At 38.3% G+C, this 16,276-nt stretch overlaps 3 protein-coding genes across 5 annotated transcripts; 2 read left to right on the top strand and 1 right to left on the bottom strand.

The window, feature by feature from the left end:
• Positions 1 to 99: 99 nt before the first annotated feature.
• LOC110171850 (collagen triple helix repeat-containing protein 1) lies at positions 100 to 6,081 on the top strand. Of its 3 annotated transcripts, XM_020937646.2 has the most exons (5): positions 101 to 298; positions 973 to 1,044; positions 3,896 to 4,114; positions 4,751 to 4,967; positions 5,674 to 6,081. In XM_020937646.2, the coding sequence occupies exons 1-5, from the start codon at positions 188 to 190 to the stop codon at positions 5,814 to 5,816; spliced, it is 762 nt and encodes a 253-aa protein (XP_020793305.1). In that variant the 5' UTR covers positions 101 to 187; the 3' UTR covers positions 5,817 to 6,081. The 3 variants fall into 3 exon arrangements, with proteins under 3 accessions (XP_055020227.1, XP_020793305.1, XP_020793306.1); XM_055164252.1 differs by lacking the exon at positions 973 to 1,044 and having other exon boundaries at positions 100 to 256; XM_020937647.2 differs by lacking the exon at positions 973 to 1,044 and having other exon boundaries at positions 102 to 298.
• On the bottom strand, positions 5,996 to 9,528 carry LOC110171435 (mitochondrial folate transporter/carrier). Its single transcript, XM_020937144.2, has 7 exons — positions 9,088 to 9,528; positions 8,237 to 8,387; positions 8,050 to 8,135; positions 7,775 to 7,929; positions 7,362 to 7,475; positions 7,020 to 7,165; positions 5,996 to 6,827 (listed from the first exon to the last, which is right to left on the bottom strand). Exons 1-7 carry the CDS (start codon positions 9,290 to 9,292, stop codon positions 6,701 to 6,703), a joined length of 984 nt encoding a protein of 327 aa, XP_020792803.1. The 5' UTR covers positions 9,293 to 9,528; the 3' UTR covers positions 5,996 to 6,700.
• Positions 9,529 to 9,843: 315 nt separating this feature from the next.
• Positions 9,844 to 15,736, top strand: dcaf13 (ddb1 and cul4 associated factor 13). Its single transcript, XM_055163786.1, has 11 exons — positions 9,844 to 10,022; positions 10,355 to 10,554; positions 11,107 to 11,214; positions 11,287 to 11,376; positions 11,457 to 11,612; positions 11,691 to 11,768; positions 11,839 to 11,921; positions 12,011 to 12,175; positions 12,307 to 12,442; positions 14,630 to 14,793; positions 15,277 to 15,736. The coding sequence occupies exons 1-11, from the start codon at positions 9,953 to 9,955 to the stop codon at positions 15,362 to 15,364; spliced, it is 1,338 nt and encodes a 445-aa protein (XP_055019761.1). The 5' UTR covers positions 9,844 to 9,952; the 3' UTR covers positions 15,365 to 15,736.
• The last annotated feature ends 540 nt before the right edge of the window (positions 15,737 to 16,276 follow it).

Below are 16,276 nucleotides of genomic sequence, written 5' to 3'. Positions count from 1 at the left end.
TGAGAAGCTTCCCGCACCGCCTGCTCTTTGTCTAAACTTTATTTGACACAGCACCGGTGCTTCCCCCTCTCTGCAAACTCCTGCCTCCTCCTCCAGTCCTCCTCTCAGCTTAAAAAAGTGGTTAGTATTGGAGTCAAACTGCCGCCTCAGATCCTTCAGAGTAGCGCACAGAAGCCCGGTTATTATAATGTCTCCGTTAGTTGCCCGCCTGCTGCTACTCATTTGCTTGGCTTTGCCGCTTTATGGCGTGGAAAAGGTGAGAAATAGAGGATACCGAAAGGATCCTGACGCAGATAAGGTACGTTTTATTGCCTTTGTCGCATAACTAATTCAAAACGCATTATTTGTGCCGTGTGCAATTTGTGCCAGTTAAGCTGCCACGTGACTAATTTTCTACTTGTCTGTCACTGCCATTAATTTAAACCGGATGACTTTCCATCATGGCACTTATAAAGTCTACTTTGAAAAGAAAATTGGGGACAATTTCCAAATATTACCCTAGGATGAGAGAGGACACTTTCAAATTATAGGTGCCCACTAATGAAGGCTTACGCTATTCCAAACAGGAAGTGGTTAGGTCACTGTCTATACTTTTGTCTTAATCCACCAATCTAATGAAAAGGTTGAACTGCTGTTTTAATGTAGCCAGTGCCACAATCCAGCCTATGTTCTGCACCATTTATGATCTTTATGGCTCTCAAATCAGTGTTAAGTAAAAAATATATATTTGCTTTAAATTGCATAACCTTAAGGATGGTATGAAGGGGGCCGTTGTCCCAATTCTCCTGGGAACCAAATGAAAGTGAAACTGCTGTTTATTTTGCTAGTAGACCCGAGTGCCCACAGGACTTCATCAGATAACATTTGGAGGGAACCTTGTGTTTACCTGTTGTAACCCATTTCCCAACTTCGATCCTATATGAAAACAACAGAGTGAATAGTTTCTTGTGTTACTATTTTATACTCATACAGTGCTCTGGAAATGATGCAGAAAAGCCCAACTGCACCAGACACTCAGAAGAAGGAAGAAATTCAAAAAACATGGTAAAATGCCTCTTTGAACTCCCCTGGGACTGTCCAACTGCTCCATAGCCGCCATGCATATAAAGTGTCCTGCTGTGCTTGTGTCTATGCTTTGATGTCGATTTATGCATGAAATACTCTTGCTGCCTTCTGAGCACTACGGGGCTGCTTTTATATCACATTTACAGTAATGGACTGTGCTGCTGCTAATATCCATAGAGTTGGAGAGTAATTCATGCAGTCAGCTCAGAAAAATCCAAACTGGGAGCTAATATGAGCGTGAGCAGTGTGGTTTAGTGGACAGAGGCTCCTTTCACTAACCCATACTATGAAAGCTGTTTGACACTCAATAAAACTACACATTTTACAAATCATATACAGTACTCCCTGAATCCAACTATGGATTCACCAGACAGTCTCAAGCCTAGATAAATTTAGAGGATTTGGAAGTAGGGCATTGGTGTAAAATTCAACATAATATGCTAATCACTGCGCACAGAGGCAAACAGAGAGCAGTAAAATATGTAGAACTAGAAAAGCACTCAGAGAGCGCAGACCTCCGCCAAGGACTACAGTCCCCCTCATATTAATTGTGTTTTCCATAAATATTTGTCTCGTATCTTTCAATTTGGAATGTGAAAAAGGATCCGATTGTCCATCCCTGAGTCAAATTTCATGGGGTTTGGTCAATAATTAACCGAGATATTGAGAAACAACATTTTTGGCCCCATTTACCACAATGTTAACTCAAATTTCAAAGTGATCCAGAATCCAGGATTTCTTCCAGATCACCCCCAAAATGAAATCAGTTCTTCCTTTTCACATTTCCAACAAACCCTGAAAATTTCATCAAAATCGGTCCATAACTTTTTGAGTTATGTTGCTAACAGACAAACAAACAAACAAACAAACAAACAGACAAACGCCGGCAAAAACATAACTTCCTTGGTGGAGGTAAAAATACACATAATAAGAAAATAAGAATTACATATCTTCAGCCAACTGGTCCTATATCATAGACTGGTAAAGCAGTTAAGAGATTCTTTTCCGTGAGCCACTAAATCATTGGACTGCATTTGGTGGTAAAATACACAAAAAATATTAGCACTATTTGAGCATTCTGACAAAAAAATAATCAAAATATATACAGTAGAACCAAATTAAACATGAATTATTCTAATTTTTGAAATTTAAAAAGCTCATCACATATACTGTTAATGCTTTCAAGTATCAGCCAATGCTAACCATGAAATATGATAGATGATAGATGGATATTTTATTGATCCCGAAGGAGAATCAAATATAAGGAGCTTCTGCATTTGGTCACTAGGTCATGCCTTTTAACTCACTGTCTGCTGCCTTTCTGCTTGTCCCATCCAGCGTCTCGTTTTACTAGATGATGTCAGGATGTCCACCTAATGGATAAAACAGAACTCTGGCTTCTTGCTTAACCATCTGTTAAAACCACCTGGCTTTCAACTAATGCCAACTATGATGCAGAAAAATGTTCCAAATATTGGGATAATTATTGTATATTGTTTTAGGGAGTCTTTTTTTTCTATCGGTTTTATTTCAGTCAGCCTGCACCTCTTTAAAAATTATATCTCTAAGCTGCATTTCAAGCTAAAGGGCAAATCTAGACCAACAAAGAAAACTCCTTTAGTGTTTGTACAAAGATAAAGATACATGTTGGTTGGGGAAATGAGCGCACTGTGCATGGCTCATATAAGTCACTTGACCACAATGCCAATCCAGGGCCATAAACTTTTGTATTGTTTTGGTAAAAGTGTCTCATAAAATAACACTGAGCTATCTTGGGCTATGGTTAGGATCTCTAAAAACATTCTGTAAAATGTTTTGTTTCTTAGCTTTATCTTTTATGGGCAAAATGGTGAACTGAACTGTGTATGGTTTGATGACAGCATGCAAATAAATATACAATTATTACTAAATCAGCTGGAAATATACTCTGTTATGCCTTGTTTTTAGAGCCACATTGAAAGATTCTTTCTCAAAAGACGTTTTTTCACTTATGGATCCAAGTACTGGGAAATGCTAAAGACTTTTTCCTATTTTGAGTGGGTTGTTCTGTAATAGATTAAAGTCTTATATATGGGTTGTCCCTGGAAATTCCTGACTCAGCTTTTGAAAGGCTGCATCTGTTTAAACATAGCTGCAGGAGATAGGGGACAATGAATCACACACACAGACATGTGTGGCCAGACAGCTGTTAATTTAAGCTGTCACCAAGTCTACAATTCACCATTAAGGGTCACTGAGTGTTCAAAAAGATCTATATACATTTTATGAATTATAGTTCATAAAAAATTAGTATTAATATTATTTGGGCCTTGTATTAGTGGTTCACTAGCACTGATTTTATGTACTATTTCTATTGGTACTAAAGAGTCTTTTCAGTTCAATGTTAGATTTTAGAGCCAATTAAATCTCTTGTTTAGTCCTGGCCCCTTAGTGCTTAGTACTATTTAAAATCCTTGTTTTTTGGCCCCACAATTGAATGTGTATTATTATATTGTATTGCATAGTTGTTGCATTCATTATTTAGCTGAAAATACTTTTATTAGTTGAATAATTGTAGTAATGGCCAAGTCATGGGCTGTTGGTGCTTTTGGTCATATAGCTCAAATTGATCACGTCTGTTTTCACATTTATGTCCACTCATAAACTCAGGGTCAGCCCAAAGGGAATGCTTTGTTTATATACCTCACAAGCACTGTTTAATGGGACTTTCCTTAAATGAATACTCACTCACTCACTTACTCACTGCTTTTGCCTGGTCTAATCCAGCAACAGGAAAATCCCCCACAGGAAGTTCACTAATAAGAAAATATGAATCCTCTTTTTTCTCCAGTTTGGCAGCTGCATGCAGGGTCCATCTGGGACTCCTGGACGGGACGGTAACCCAGGGACCAATGGTATCCCCGGCACACCAGGTATCCCAGGACGAGATGGGCTGAAGGGGGAGAAGGGAGAGTGCATCAGTGAGATCTTTGAGGAGCCATGGAAACCGAACTATAAGCAGTGTGCCTGGAACTCACTCAACTATGGGATTGACCTGGGCAAAGTAGCTGTAAGTATCTAGAATTTGCCTAATGATAAGGTGAAACTGGGCTATATCATATGTTCCTTATTGCCAAAATTCTTCCTTACTATTGTTAAAGGTGCATTGTGTAATCAAATACTTTTTTCCATGGAAATGCTATTGCTTTGTCTGGAAACCTTTTTGACTTCATGGAGACCAAACCAGACCAAGTTACTGGTCAGATCTGTGGAGAGGCACCCCCAGTCACAGTCAGAATGCTATTATTTGTTATTTCTGACCTATAAAAGTTATAATTGAATAACTGTAAAGCAGATTTGTTTAATAGGAAGAGCAATGGACCCTCCACCAGAAAAGTTACACAATGCATCTGTAAGTTGAAAAAGTCAAAATTATTGTAATGCTTGACATAGATACTCTTGGGCAGACTGGCCGACTACTGGTAGCCAAAAGAGCCACAGACATGTTTGAGGTGTCCTTCTCAAGGCATTGCTGGTTAGTGATCCATCTGCCAAGTTTTTTGGCAAAATCTGTACAATATTATGTTGTGAAATTGGGCAAATAAAACAAGAACTCTTATTTTGTATTGTGCGTGCCTTTTAATATTTAAGTTTTAATGATTCAACCTTTTAGACTACTAGTTTAGAATAACTTCTTGTGTTTCAGGACTGCACCTTCACCAAGATGCGCACTGACAGCTCTCTGAGGGTCCTGTTCAGTGGATCTCTCAGACTTAAGTGTAAGAATGCCTGCTGTCAGCGGTGGTACTTCACCTTTAATGGAGCAGAGTGCACTGGGCCTCTTCCCATAGAATCCATCATCTACCTGGACCAGGGCAGTCCCGAGCTGAATTCAACCATCAACATCCACCGGACATCCTCAGGTACATATGCACGAGGACATTGTCTGTTATTGACACTTTTATCAGCTCATCAGATATACCAGTCTATTAACCTGTGGGATCACTTATGCTATACCATAACCAGTCTAAAGCTAAACTAAAGCAGTACAGAAAGGACTAGCACATAACAGAAACAAACCAGGACATGTTTTTTTTTTTTTTTATGGCTGATGCCGGTTGGTTAGATTGCAGTGCAACCAATGGCTGAGATTTCTGAGGTGATTTTGTCCAAATTATGTCATTTAAATGATAATACTATTTATCTAAATTATAATACTACAAACTCCACCCAAGCTCTTTTTACTGCAAATGTATAAGAGATATGTGTAGCCCTGTTTTGTGCCAAAATAAAATATCAGCTTGTGCTGGATATTTAAAGCCGATAGCCAATCTGCTAAAAAGTTCAAATATCGGTCTAATGGTCAATCTCTAAGGACTACCAAAGAAAGTCAAATAAAATTAAGTTAAACTGAATCAGGGCTTTGAATGGCAAGATTTCAGACTTCCACCAAGCATCAGCCCCACAGTTTAATAATGAATAAGGAACATTCAGCTAATCCAGTAGTTTTTACTAAGGCCTTTGTAGTGGTACTGAGTCATCACATGGTTAACCAATTGTGCATAAGGGCAAAGGAGACAATTTGGGCGTTCCCTAACGCTAAAGCATTTTTGTTCTTTTCTTTTTTAGTTGAAGGGCTGTGCGACGGAGTGAAATCTGGACTGGTGGATGTGGCCGTGTGGGTGGGGACCTGTGCAGACTATCCCAGGGGTGATGCTTCAACAGGCTGGAACTCTGTATCTAGGATCATTATTGAGGAACTGCCTAAATGAATAAATAACACTGAAAGGAGAGACTTCAGTTGTGGTGCTATTACAGTGTCATAAGGTGTGGTTGAGTGCCAGTATCACTCACACTAACTTGAATGTCCTTTTGTTTGTCTAAATGCTAACCTAGAGGACAGGCTTATAAACACAGATGTTTGATGTATGCCATAAACATATACTTTAGCTTTTCTCTGTTTCTGGTGACACTTTAATTTGAAGACTTTTGTTGCTGTTTTTTCAAAGATTGATGAATAAAGTAAAATTTTGTACATTTTGGAATCCATTCAATTATTTACCTATTTTTTTTCAAAATCAACAAAAAGTTGAAAAAAATCTATGTAATTTAAATATAATGTTGACATGAGTGAACAAATTTGCTATTTTACAGTTGTCTAAGCAACTCTCAATTTTTATTTTATTTTCCATAAACAAAACAACACTTGTAGCTCTGTTTAGGATATAATCAACTCTCCCCATTGTGAATATCACTTCGTACTTTAAAACAATAATTTAAGTAAAACCATAAAAAAGCTAAGACTATTCCAATGATAGTGTACATCACTCTTTAAACTTGACAGTAGTTATGTCCATGTTAACATGGCTATAAAATGCAATGACAAATTTTAGAATTTTAGAAAAAAATTCTAAACTCCATCTCATAATGTACTGACAATACAAACAGTTATATCACAAGCAATCTTCCTCATTGGCTTACAGTGCAAATGAAAGGATCCCACATCAGCACATTTGCATGTATTGAACACGTTTCATCAGTTATGAAGCATCTTTGTTTCACAGTCCATTTTGTTCCACCCAGATGCATGAAAAGCTTAGTTGTAACAATGTGCATTCATAGTCTGTTGCTACTGCTCTGGTTTTCTGTAAAAACCTCAATGAGACTGAGTGATGAGCAGCCGAGACACATTTTCATAAACTACGAAGGTGATGCAACACGCTGGAGTTACTCTGATCAAGTTGGCACCAATTCCTTTGTAGAAACCAAAAGCGCCCTCATTTCTGAAAAAAGATGAGCAAAATGTGTCAGTTTTGTTTGATCTGTTTTTTTATCCAAAACTAGCCCTTGTTAAAACACATAAAAATATCTGCAATCACGAACCCTTATCCATCATAGCTATGGCATGTCATATATAATTTACAATAATATTAAACCAGAATTATCCAAAATGTAATCTTATTAATTGCCAATACCTCCATGTACGTCTCACAACATCAAGAACTCCATTGTATTTATTGTGCTGGTCCTGAAGCCTAGCACGCACCACCTGATAGGGATATGTTGTGGCCACTGCAAATAGTTTGGATAATGCTGCCATTGTGATATACTCCAAAGCACTCTGTTGATGAAGACACAAAAATGAGAAAAGGAGGAGGGAGAGGAGAGAAACAGGAAAGCGCATGATTCATTTCTTCAAGGTAAACGTTACAGTAATCAACTGCAACCAGTTTGTTGAATTTAACAATTCAATCATGAATCGTGAATTTCACAACACGTCCTTAAGCACTATCAGGCTTATAAAAGTAATGACTCACCAGTTTAGCATCTGAAGGTGCCTTCCTGTGTTTATTGTAGTCTCTTTTGAGCTCTTCATAGGCCATAAACTGTAGTGCGCCATGAGAGGTACCAAACAAACCAGGAATATAACCCTGCAGAGAATGAGATCACAAAATAACTAATTTCTTTGGTTTTCTTTGAAAGTTAAACTTGGTTAATTCTATTTTCGTTTAAATTACTTCAATTAACTAGCATAATAAGTTAAATCAGAGACAGTATAGCCTACTTGTTATGATGCCCTACCCTACAAAGAAAAACTGCACAACATACTTTTGTGCAACATTTGAAATTATAGTGACATCTAGTGGCCTCTGTCTCAAATATCATGTCAAGAGAATGAGGCAACAGATATGATTATGGCATGTAGAAAGAGGCATATGTGTAACCTAACCTTGTACAACCCTGGGAGTCCCTCATGGCGATATATCTTAACCAGGGCATCCACCATTCCCTTGTACTGTTTCCCTGATGACCCTGCATCGTACTGCAGCACCAGTCGAGTTTTGGTCACCCATATAGGATTGGTTATGGTGAGAGTCAGGATACCTAAGCAACAAGAACGTTTAATCAGAAACATGTGAAGTTAGTAAATTGCTGGAACACAACAAAGAGTCCACTGTGTGTCTAGTTTTATGGTCAACAGAACTGGTTTAGTGCAGTACCGACCTGCTTCAGCTGCCGATACTAAGTGCTCTGTTGCGCTCAACTCAGTCTGACGTCCTTCTTTTGTGTAGCCTTTTATTGCATTGTAGCTGTAAAATTAGTCTGATTTTAACATTGCAAGTTATACATTTCATTTATTTGCTAATGACTGTGTAAATATTTAATTTTAGAGATAAAGCAGTTCACATACAAGAAGAAGTAAAGACCCCAGGATGCTCCAGCACCCCAGACATTAGGGGTCACACCTTGATAAAGTCCTCTGAGTCCCTCCTGCTTCCACACACTCCTCATACAGTGAAAGATACCACTGTACTTTGGTCTAAGCTCCAAGCCATCACTGACTGCAAAGTAGACAACAATTAACAAGTTAATAAAAACAGAAGTTTATATGTGTAAGTAGTCAGTATTGTTTAAAGTGCTCAGTGTTGGCTGGGACCTAACATTTTTCAGGAAAAACAAAAGGTGAACTAGTTTAAGGGCAAGGCAATCAAAATTCACACATTCTTTAAAAATGTTTGATTAAACCCTGCCAAATAAACTTAGACTTTTTAAACTAATGCATGAAGAATTAATTAGCTTTTGCTTTTTCTTACAACTGAACAGCTTTTATATAAAATAAGGGAGAACACCTGATGGCTAATGCATCAATGTAGGAATTAGGCTTATCTTAAGAAGAGTTGTGGTTCAGAGTTTCTACACAACCCTAAGGATCTGACAACTTCTTGTTTAGACACAGCCTTGATTACATTATTTAAACCATGGGTCTGGTCATGCTTACTAATTAGGCCTATACATTTTCATTATTTAGCCACCAGGACCACGCAGAGACAATGTCTCCAAATAGGCTACCGGGAGGCTCCACTGGATTCATTCACAAGATCACTCAATATGGCAGTCAAGTCAAAAGCACTAGTCTAAGAATTGCTGGTAAAGCAGACACATGGCTAGTATTTTTAATAACATAAGAATGGTGATCAATGAATTGTGTAGCCGTACACATTTTGACATTCACCATTTGTAAGCAAACTGTTTTGGACATACCTGCAAATCTGATTTTGACCAAGTCCAGTGGATGAAGAACCAGAGTTGACACCACTCCACCACTGAGCCCTGCAACCAAGTTCCCCACCTTCACATGACTGAAAACCTGCTGGAGGTGTCCGGCTACAGACACGGAGGGGGCCGCCTTCCCGGTCAGTGCAGCCTCGGGGACAGTCACATCGCCAGGGTTTGAAGCAGAACTCATGTTTACACCAAGTTACACAAGCTAGCTTCAGCTAGCGTTATTTACAAAACAAGAAAGATACTTAGACACTTGGATAATAACACAGACGTCAGTAATCATAAACATAACCCATAATTATCCCACGATCTTGCCGTTTCCCCACGGGCAACACATATTGTGTGAGCCACGTTTTTGACATGAGCCACTCTGTGAATATACAGCGGCCAGAGACCCCATGCTCAAATGTCAAGCTTCAGCTGCTGACCTTTCTCCCAATAAAGTTTTACACCAACAACTACATCCGCCAGAAACCTTCACTATAAACGCACGTTCAAGCAGTCTATGCTTCACACCGCTTAAAACATGTTATGTTCTTAGAAGATTTGCATAATGTTTGCATATGATTTTAAACAATGGACTGTACATCTGTTGATTAACACTATGTATATTTCAGTGGAGATGAGACACATTAAAAAGCTGTCTTTGTCCGGATTTTAGTGTGGCTATATTTTGTAACTTTATTAAAAACGGCTTGGAGGACTGTGCATCCCACAATGCACCCCGATGAAGCTCCTCCTCTTCTAAAACACATGGTAGTTTGTTTTCACATCGCTGCTGATTTTTGTATTACACTCTTAAATCGACTAAACCTATTGTATTGTCGAGTATCTTTATTTCCAAATGAAAGTTAAAGTTCTGTCGCGGAATCCGGACGATTATGTTCGGGAGACCAAATATGATATTCAGCGTGGTAAGTGGACTGCGATTAATGTTAACAGTTTTTTCAGCTAAACAGCGGGCTAAAAACTGTCGACGAAGCTGCATGTGCATGGATAAGAATGCATTAGTGGTATATAAATAAGCTTGCCAGTGTCTATAATGTACCTTGATTCCTCGATTACTGAGTCTGATCTATAAAGAAGATGCTGGCCTTGTTATTATATAGGCTACTAACAGATTATGGATTCTGATGTAGCCTTTGATTTACAATTTGTTAAATTTATGATTTATTATTGTTAAATTCACTATGATCATTTATGATTATGACGCGTGGTGAGTTATTGAACTCTTTTCTGTCTGCAGTTCCTAGAAACTATGACCCCAGCCTTCATCCATTTGAAGTCAACAGAGAATACACAAGGGCTCTAAATGCCACCAAGTTGGATAGAGTTTTTGCTAAGCCTTTTCTGGCATCTTTGGATGGACACCGAGATGGAGTAAACTGCATGGCAAAACACACCACCCGTCTGTCCAGTTTACTGTCTGGCTCCTGTGATGGAGAGGTATATTTTGCCTTTATTTATTACTGCTTATTACTGGTTATTTATTTAACTGGCATATTTCCACTGAGGTTTAGAATCTTGTTTTAGAGGAGTTATAGCTCTAAAAGTGACCCATTCATATACTTCATATAATAGTTTTATGTGGGTATGTATGAATACATGTGGTTAAATAAATTTTATTCCTATATTTGATTAAACTTAAAATCAGAATATAGGCCAGACAGAGCTTTAGAAGGCTGCTGTGATGTTTGTCCATCTGAAAATTTTGCTCTTCGCACTATCCAACCAGCTCTTGATAGAGAGCTGGAAACGTGCTGGCTTCACAATGACAAAATCTTTATTTTTGGTAACATCCGGGCAGCAGTTTGTGTTGAGGTTTTTACTTTAATGATGATGTGGGACCATTACAACTATGAAATGGTTATGGTCTATGGTTTTTGTTTGAAGTTACAACTTCATTAAAAACTTCACTCAATAGGATTCTAAATAATCTGTATGTTTACATTGTTATCTTACTACGTATAGTAATCAACTTTGCCCGTTTTGTTCTAGTTGAAAATCTGGAACTTGACAAAACGAGAATGTGTCCGAACAATACAAGCGCATGAAGGGTTTGTTCGAGGAATAGTTGTTCGGTTTTGTGGGACATCTTTTTTCAGTGTAAGTGCATACCAGATACGGTAGCTACGGCAGGTCTAAACATACAGTCAAGCAATTTTCCTTTTAATGCAGGTTGGCGATGACAAAACAATCAAACAGTGGAAAATGCAATGTCCAGAATTCGGTGAAGAAGAGGAACCACTGAACACTATTCTTGGAAAAGTATGGTTCCCTTTTCACATTAGATTTCATTACATATCTGATATTCCTATGGGTTTGATGAAAGGGGTGCATTTCTCCAGACTGTATTCACAGGACTGGACCATCACAGACAGGAAGGTGTGTTTGCAACATGTGGCCAGCAGGTGGACATCTGGGATGAGCAGAGGAGCAGTCCTATCCGCTCTTTTACCTGGGGTGTGGACAGCTTCAGCTGTGTTCGTTTTAACCCCGTGGAGGTAATAATAAAAATGACTGCTATTTTTAATTTGACTTGTTTCATTCAAAATTTTGTTTCGTTAACTTTTTACCAACAGACTGAGCTGCTCGCAAGCTGTGCTTCTGATAGAAGTATAGTGCTTTATGACATGAGGGAAGCAACTCCACTCAAAAAGGTATAATGCACATTCAGCCATTGCTTGACCAATGTCATTGTCTTTTTTTAATATGCACTTGTTCCAACAGGTTGTAATGACAATGAGAAGTAACACACTCTGCTGGAACCCTATGGAAGCATACTACTTCACCTGTGCAAATGAAGACTATAAGTAAGTGAACATACAATACAAGAGTATTGTGAGCATAGTGATGTTTTTTGTTTAACTATTTAAATATATATTTTGGTGCTTCTTTTTAGTCTCTACACTTATGACATGAGGAACCTGGAACAGCCGGTCATGGTGCACATGGACCATGTTTCTGCTGTTCTGGACATTGACTTTTCACCAACAGGAAAAGAGTTTGTATCAGCCAGTTTTGACAAAACCATTCGCATCTTCCCCAAAAATGGAGGCCACAGCAGGTTAGCGTTGATCTGAACCTCACAAGAGAATTCTAGTCTATTCTATAGGCAAAGAATGGATATGAATTTAGTTTATGCTTATTCATGTTTCAGACATGTTTCTCATTTAAACTTTGTTTTATCTTCTCCAGAGAGGTCTATCATACCAAGCGCATGCAGCATGTTATTTGCATTAAATGGTCTGCAGACAACAAATACATTTTAAGCGGTTCAGATGAGATGAACATTCGACTATGGAAAGCCAATGCCTCAGAGAAACTTGGAGTGGTAAGTTCACTGCTCTTTTCATTTACCGAATAAAACATTTCAGGGCCAAAGTGTCATCTTCCTCTGGCATTTAGCGTCACTTCTTTAACACGGCAGTGGCTTTTTGTCTACATAGGCACTGTTGAATGTGGGTAACTGTGCCAGGAGGTAGCCAGTACACTTGCCAAATGCGGTGATGGATGCTGACTTGAGGTGGAATCACTCTCAATAAGTACAATGTACCAACTGGCTCCACAGCATAAATGCCAAGTTGAACTAGAATGAAAAGACAGTGGCTGTTGGGTGTGTTTACCAATATACTGAAAACTCCTGGGGATTTCTGGGAAACCCCACTGCTTGATTTACTATATTATTGCTTGTTTAAGGTTGAATTGTTATAAATAATGGCCCTGGCAGTATTTCCTGCCCAGCTGTACACTACATCCTGAGTTTTACATCCTATAAATTGCTGGGAACTGTTCCAGTGTTCCAAATAGCAGTTATGACTGAATAATAAAGATCTCAAACATCTTCTGTGCCATCTCAAAAGCCATTTTTCATCCCTAGATTCCCTCACACTTATTCCCCTAATGCAGCTTCAGAGTGGAAATCTGGACTGCTTTTGGCACTTGTTTTACTGTCACTCCTCAAGAGGAGATTTATGTGCAAGCATTGCACTTAAAGAGATCAGACAAGCCCTGCTCCTATCAGCAGTTTGAATCGGCCAATCACTTAAAGCAAGCTACACCAAGCATAATGAAACATTAACAATCAAGTTGAACTGAAAAGGGTCTTTAATTATAAAGAATTGCTGAGGTGCCGATTCAAAGCTTTGTCAAACATCACACTCATGTGACTGGATCTCAAATGGGGATTGTCATATGCTTTATCAGACTTAATTTCCCAGAGACATGTTGAATCAGCTTGTTTGGTGCACAGAAAGGCTAGCTATTATTTTTCCTTAAGGGTTGTGCTTTCAAACCAGTCAGTAACTTCTGACATAATTGATTCAAATGTTTCTAGACCAAAATGAAAGGACACTACTGTATGCTTGTGCTGAATGTCAGTATAAACAAAAATTATTGTTCCAAGTCATTATCTTAGTTAAAATAAAATAAAAAAAATCATTACTTTTAAATTTTTATGATATGTTCAAAATTCATTGTATGTTAATGGCACACTACACACTCCTTACTGCGTCCCTCTTTGTTTTTCAAATATTGGACATAATGTTTTCTTCGGAGTTAGCGGACTAGCCACAAGTATATATTCAGGGGAAATGTCTACTGCAATAAGATCAGCATCTAACATCTTCCCCCAGTAAATTGAATCTCCGACAAATCATTGCTTTTAATTAGAATAAAAGCCTTCAAGCGGAGCAGTCCGAGCCAAGGAGCCGAGGGCGGGGGTTATGAGTGAATGGACAGAACGGGATGATGTTGAGCTGGTGTCTTCACTTTTAACAGACATTGATTCAGTTTTGATGAGTAGGTCACTGTGCTGCACGCCAGTGTTGAGACAGCATAATGTGGAAATCTGTCCGGAAATATTATTGGAGTCATAATTGAAGTCTTTCCATCAGGCTGCTGAACTCTTTTCTAACAATGCATAAATCTTTTAAATGCAAATTACTTATCATATAGTAAAGCTCTTTACAATTGTTCTATGCTTAAAAGAACATTTAGCACTGACCTGGTTCAACTACTACTAATTTGTTTTTGACTGTAGTTGAAGTAACAACATTACTGGTCTCCTGCATTCAGCTTTTGAATGATGACCACAGTTGATTCTTTAAACTAGGAAGAAAAAAATAATAATAATTGCTTCACCAGTGGTGATTCATGTCACTTACAGTCACAGTATGTGTGACCTGTAAATTACACATCCCACCCCTGACTCATCTCCATAGTAAGTTTATGTGTAAGGAATATATAGCTATACATTACAGCCTTGTGTTTGTTTCCTTACTTTATAATTTTATTTTAAATTTTGTTTACATCGTGGATTGAATATTTACAAGTGATACAGACCAATACTTATTTTTTTCAACAAGAATGAGACTTTCTGTTGTACATTCTTGTAGTTGGTAGGTGCAGTTATGTATATGACACTAATATACTTTAAATGTTCACATCTGGAAAATAATAAGACTGATACCATGAAACTGTTCATTCATAACTATTTTTTCTTCTTTTGTCTGACCTACAGCTGGCGCACCGAGAAAGAGCAGCTACAAACTACAACCAGAAGCTGAAAGAGAAGTTTCAGCATCACCCTCAGATCAAACGTATTGCCCGTCACCGACACCTTCCAAAGACAGTGTACCACCAGTCCAAGGAGCTGAGAGTTATGAGGGAGGCTCGCCGCAGAAAGTATGTATCAGTTACTCTTACTTACCAAAGCCCTCCTTTCCTCAAACCCACTTCTCTTATCTTTTTTGGACATGTTTGCAACTGGAATAATTAGGGTTCCCTAATGGAAAATTTCCCAGACTAACCTTCCCCCATGACACAGTCTCTGTAGGTCTTACATAGTCATTGCTCCAGCTTGTATGGTGGATTGATTGTCTCAGTTCACCCTGCCGTCCAGTGATTCATGGCTCAGTCTGGGATTGTTTGTGTAATTACTGACAGTATTGTGAAAGCTTAAAGCTGTGTTTGGCCTAGGTGTGATTTACTATCTCTGCTTTATGCATTATTTTCTGGGTACATTAGTGTAGGCAGTGACGTAGGTGTTAGGTCAACAGTCTAACCACTTCCCCCACCCCTCTCATGTTTGCTTGTCTCGCCCTCTGTCCTCTATATCTTCAAATGAAAATAAATGCCTAATGGTTGATTCTTTTGCTTTTCATCTAGGGAGAGAAACGTCCGCAAGCACAGCAAACCAGGATCTGTCCCAGTGACCACAGAGAGGGAGAAGCATGTGGTGACTGTTGTCAAATAGACATTGTGCTATTGTAACTTTGGACCAGTGGCTTCTGCTGTCTGGACATACTGGAAAACGTCTCTGCTAGTTTTCCTGTATCCTTCTAATCATGGAAGAAAATATGTCCAGATGTTAAGGATACATTGTGCATTGTATTTACAAACCGCTCTAACAAGAACATATTAAATTAAGTTGGATTAATTTTATCAGTTGAAAAGAAGAGCATGGAAGATAACTGAAGAAAAGAATGGTATATTCCTTTTATAAATTACTAGTTTTCTGTAATCTAATACCTTTTTTCCTTTGAGAGATGACCCGAAATCCCCATAAATATGCTTTTTCTTCAACATTTGTGAAATTCTGAAAATAAACCAAACATTCAAAAATGTATGAATTTTGGGATGAAGTGTATTTATTTATTTATTTATTTTTTGGTTTTTTTTTGTTTTTTTTTTGCCAAACTGCTCCTTTCTGTTTGAACTGCAGATGATTTGCATCAGTGCTAATTTACTCAGACATAGCACTAATGAGGTATGCTCTATCCTCTTAATGTTGACGTTCAAATCCTATCAGCGCTGCGGCCGAAGAGATCTCACTCAGACCTGGCAGGACCAAAGTGACAATAGCATCAATGGAAGTCTATCAGATTTGATTCTGACTTTGACATTATCAACTAGTACAATGTTGTTGGGTGTATTACCTATGTTTTTTGGGGGTTTTTTTTGGATCGGTTACTTCCTATCCCTATACTACTTACCAATCAAAAGCATATGTCCCCATTTTCTGAAACTTAGAAAAATGAAATACTTCCAGGAAGCTTTGTGACAGGAAAACCAGTCTCACTTGGGGTTAGTCATTTTCAGTATTTATCTTGCCACTTTATATTGGTCCTTTCATGGCGCTCGTGATCCTCTAATGAAATATGGATGA

Source organism: Boleophthalmus pectinirostris, unplaced genomic scaffold (assembly GCF_026225935.1).
Source record: "Boleophthalmus pectinirostris isolate CB_2022bp ecotype Guang Dong unplaced genomic scaffold, ASM2622593v1 HiC_scaffold_6, whole genome shotgun sequence".
Lineage (NCBI taxonomy): Eukaryota > Metazoa > Chordata > Actinopteri > Gobiiformes > Gobiidae > Boleophthalmus > Boleophthalmus pectinirostris.
The sequence above is the reverse complement of the archived record's forward strand: the minus strand, read 5'-3'. Positions and strand labels throughout refer to the sequence as shown.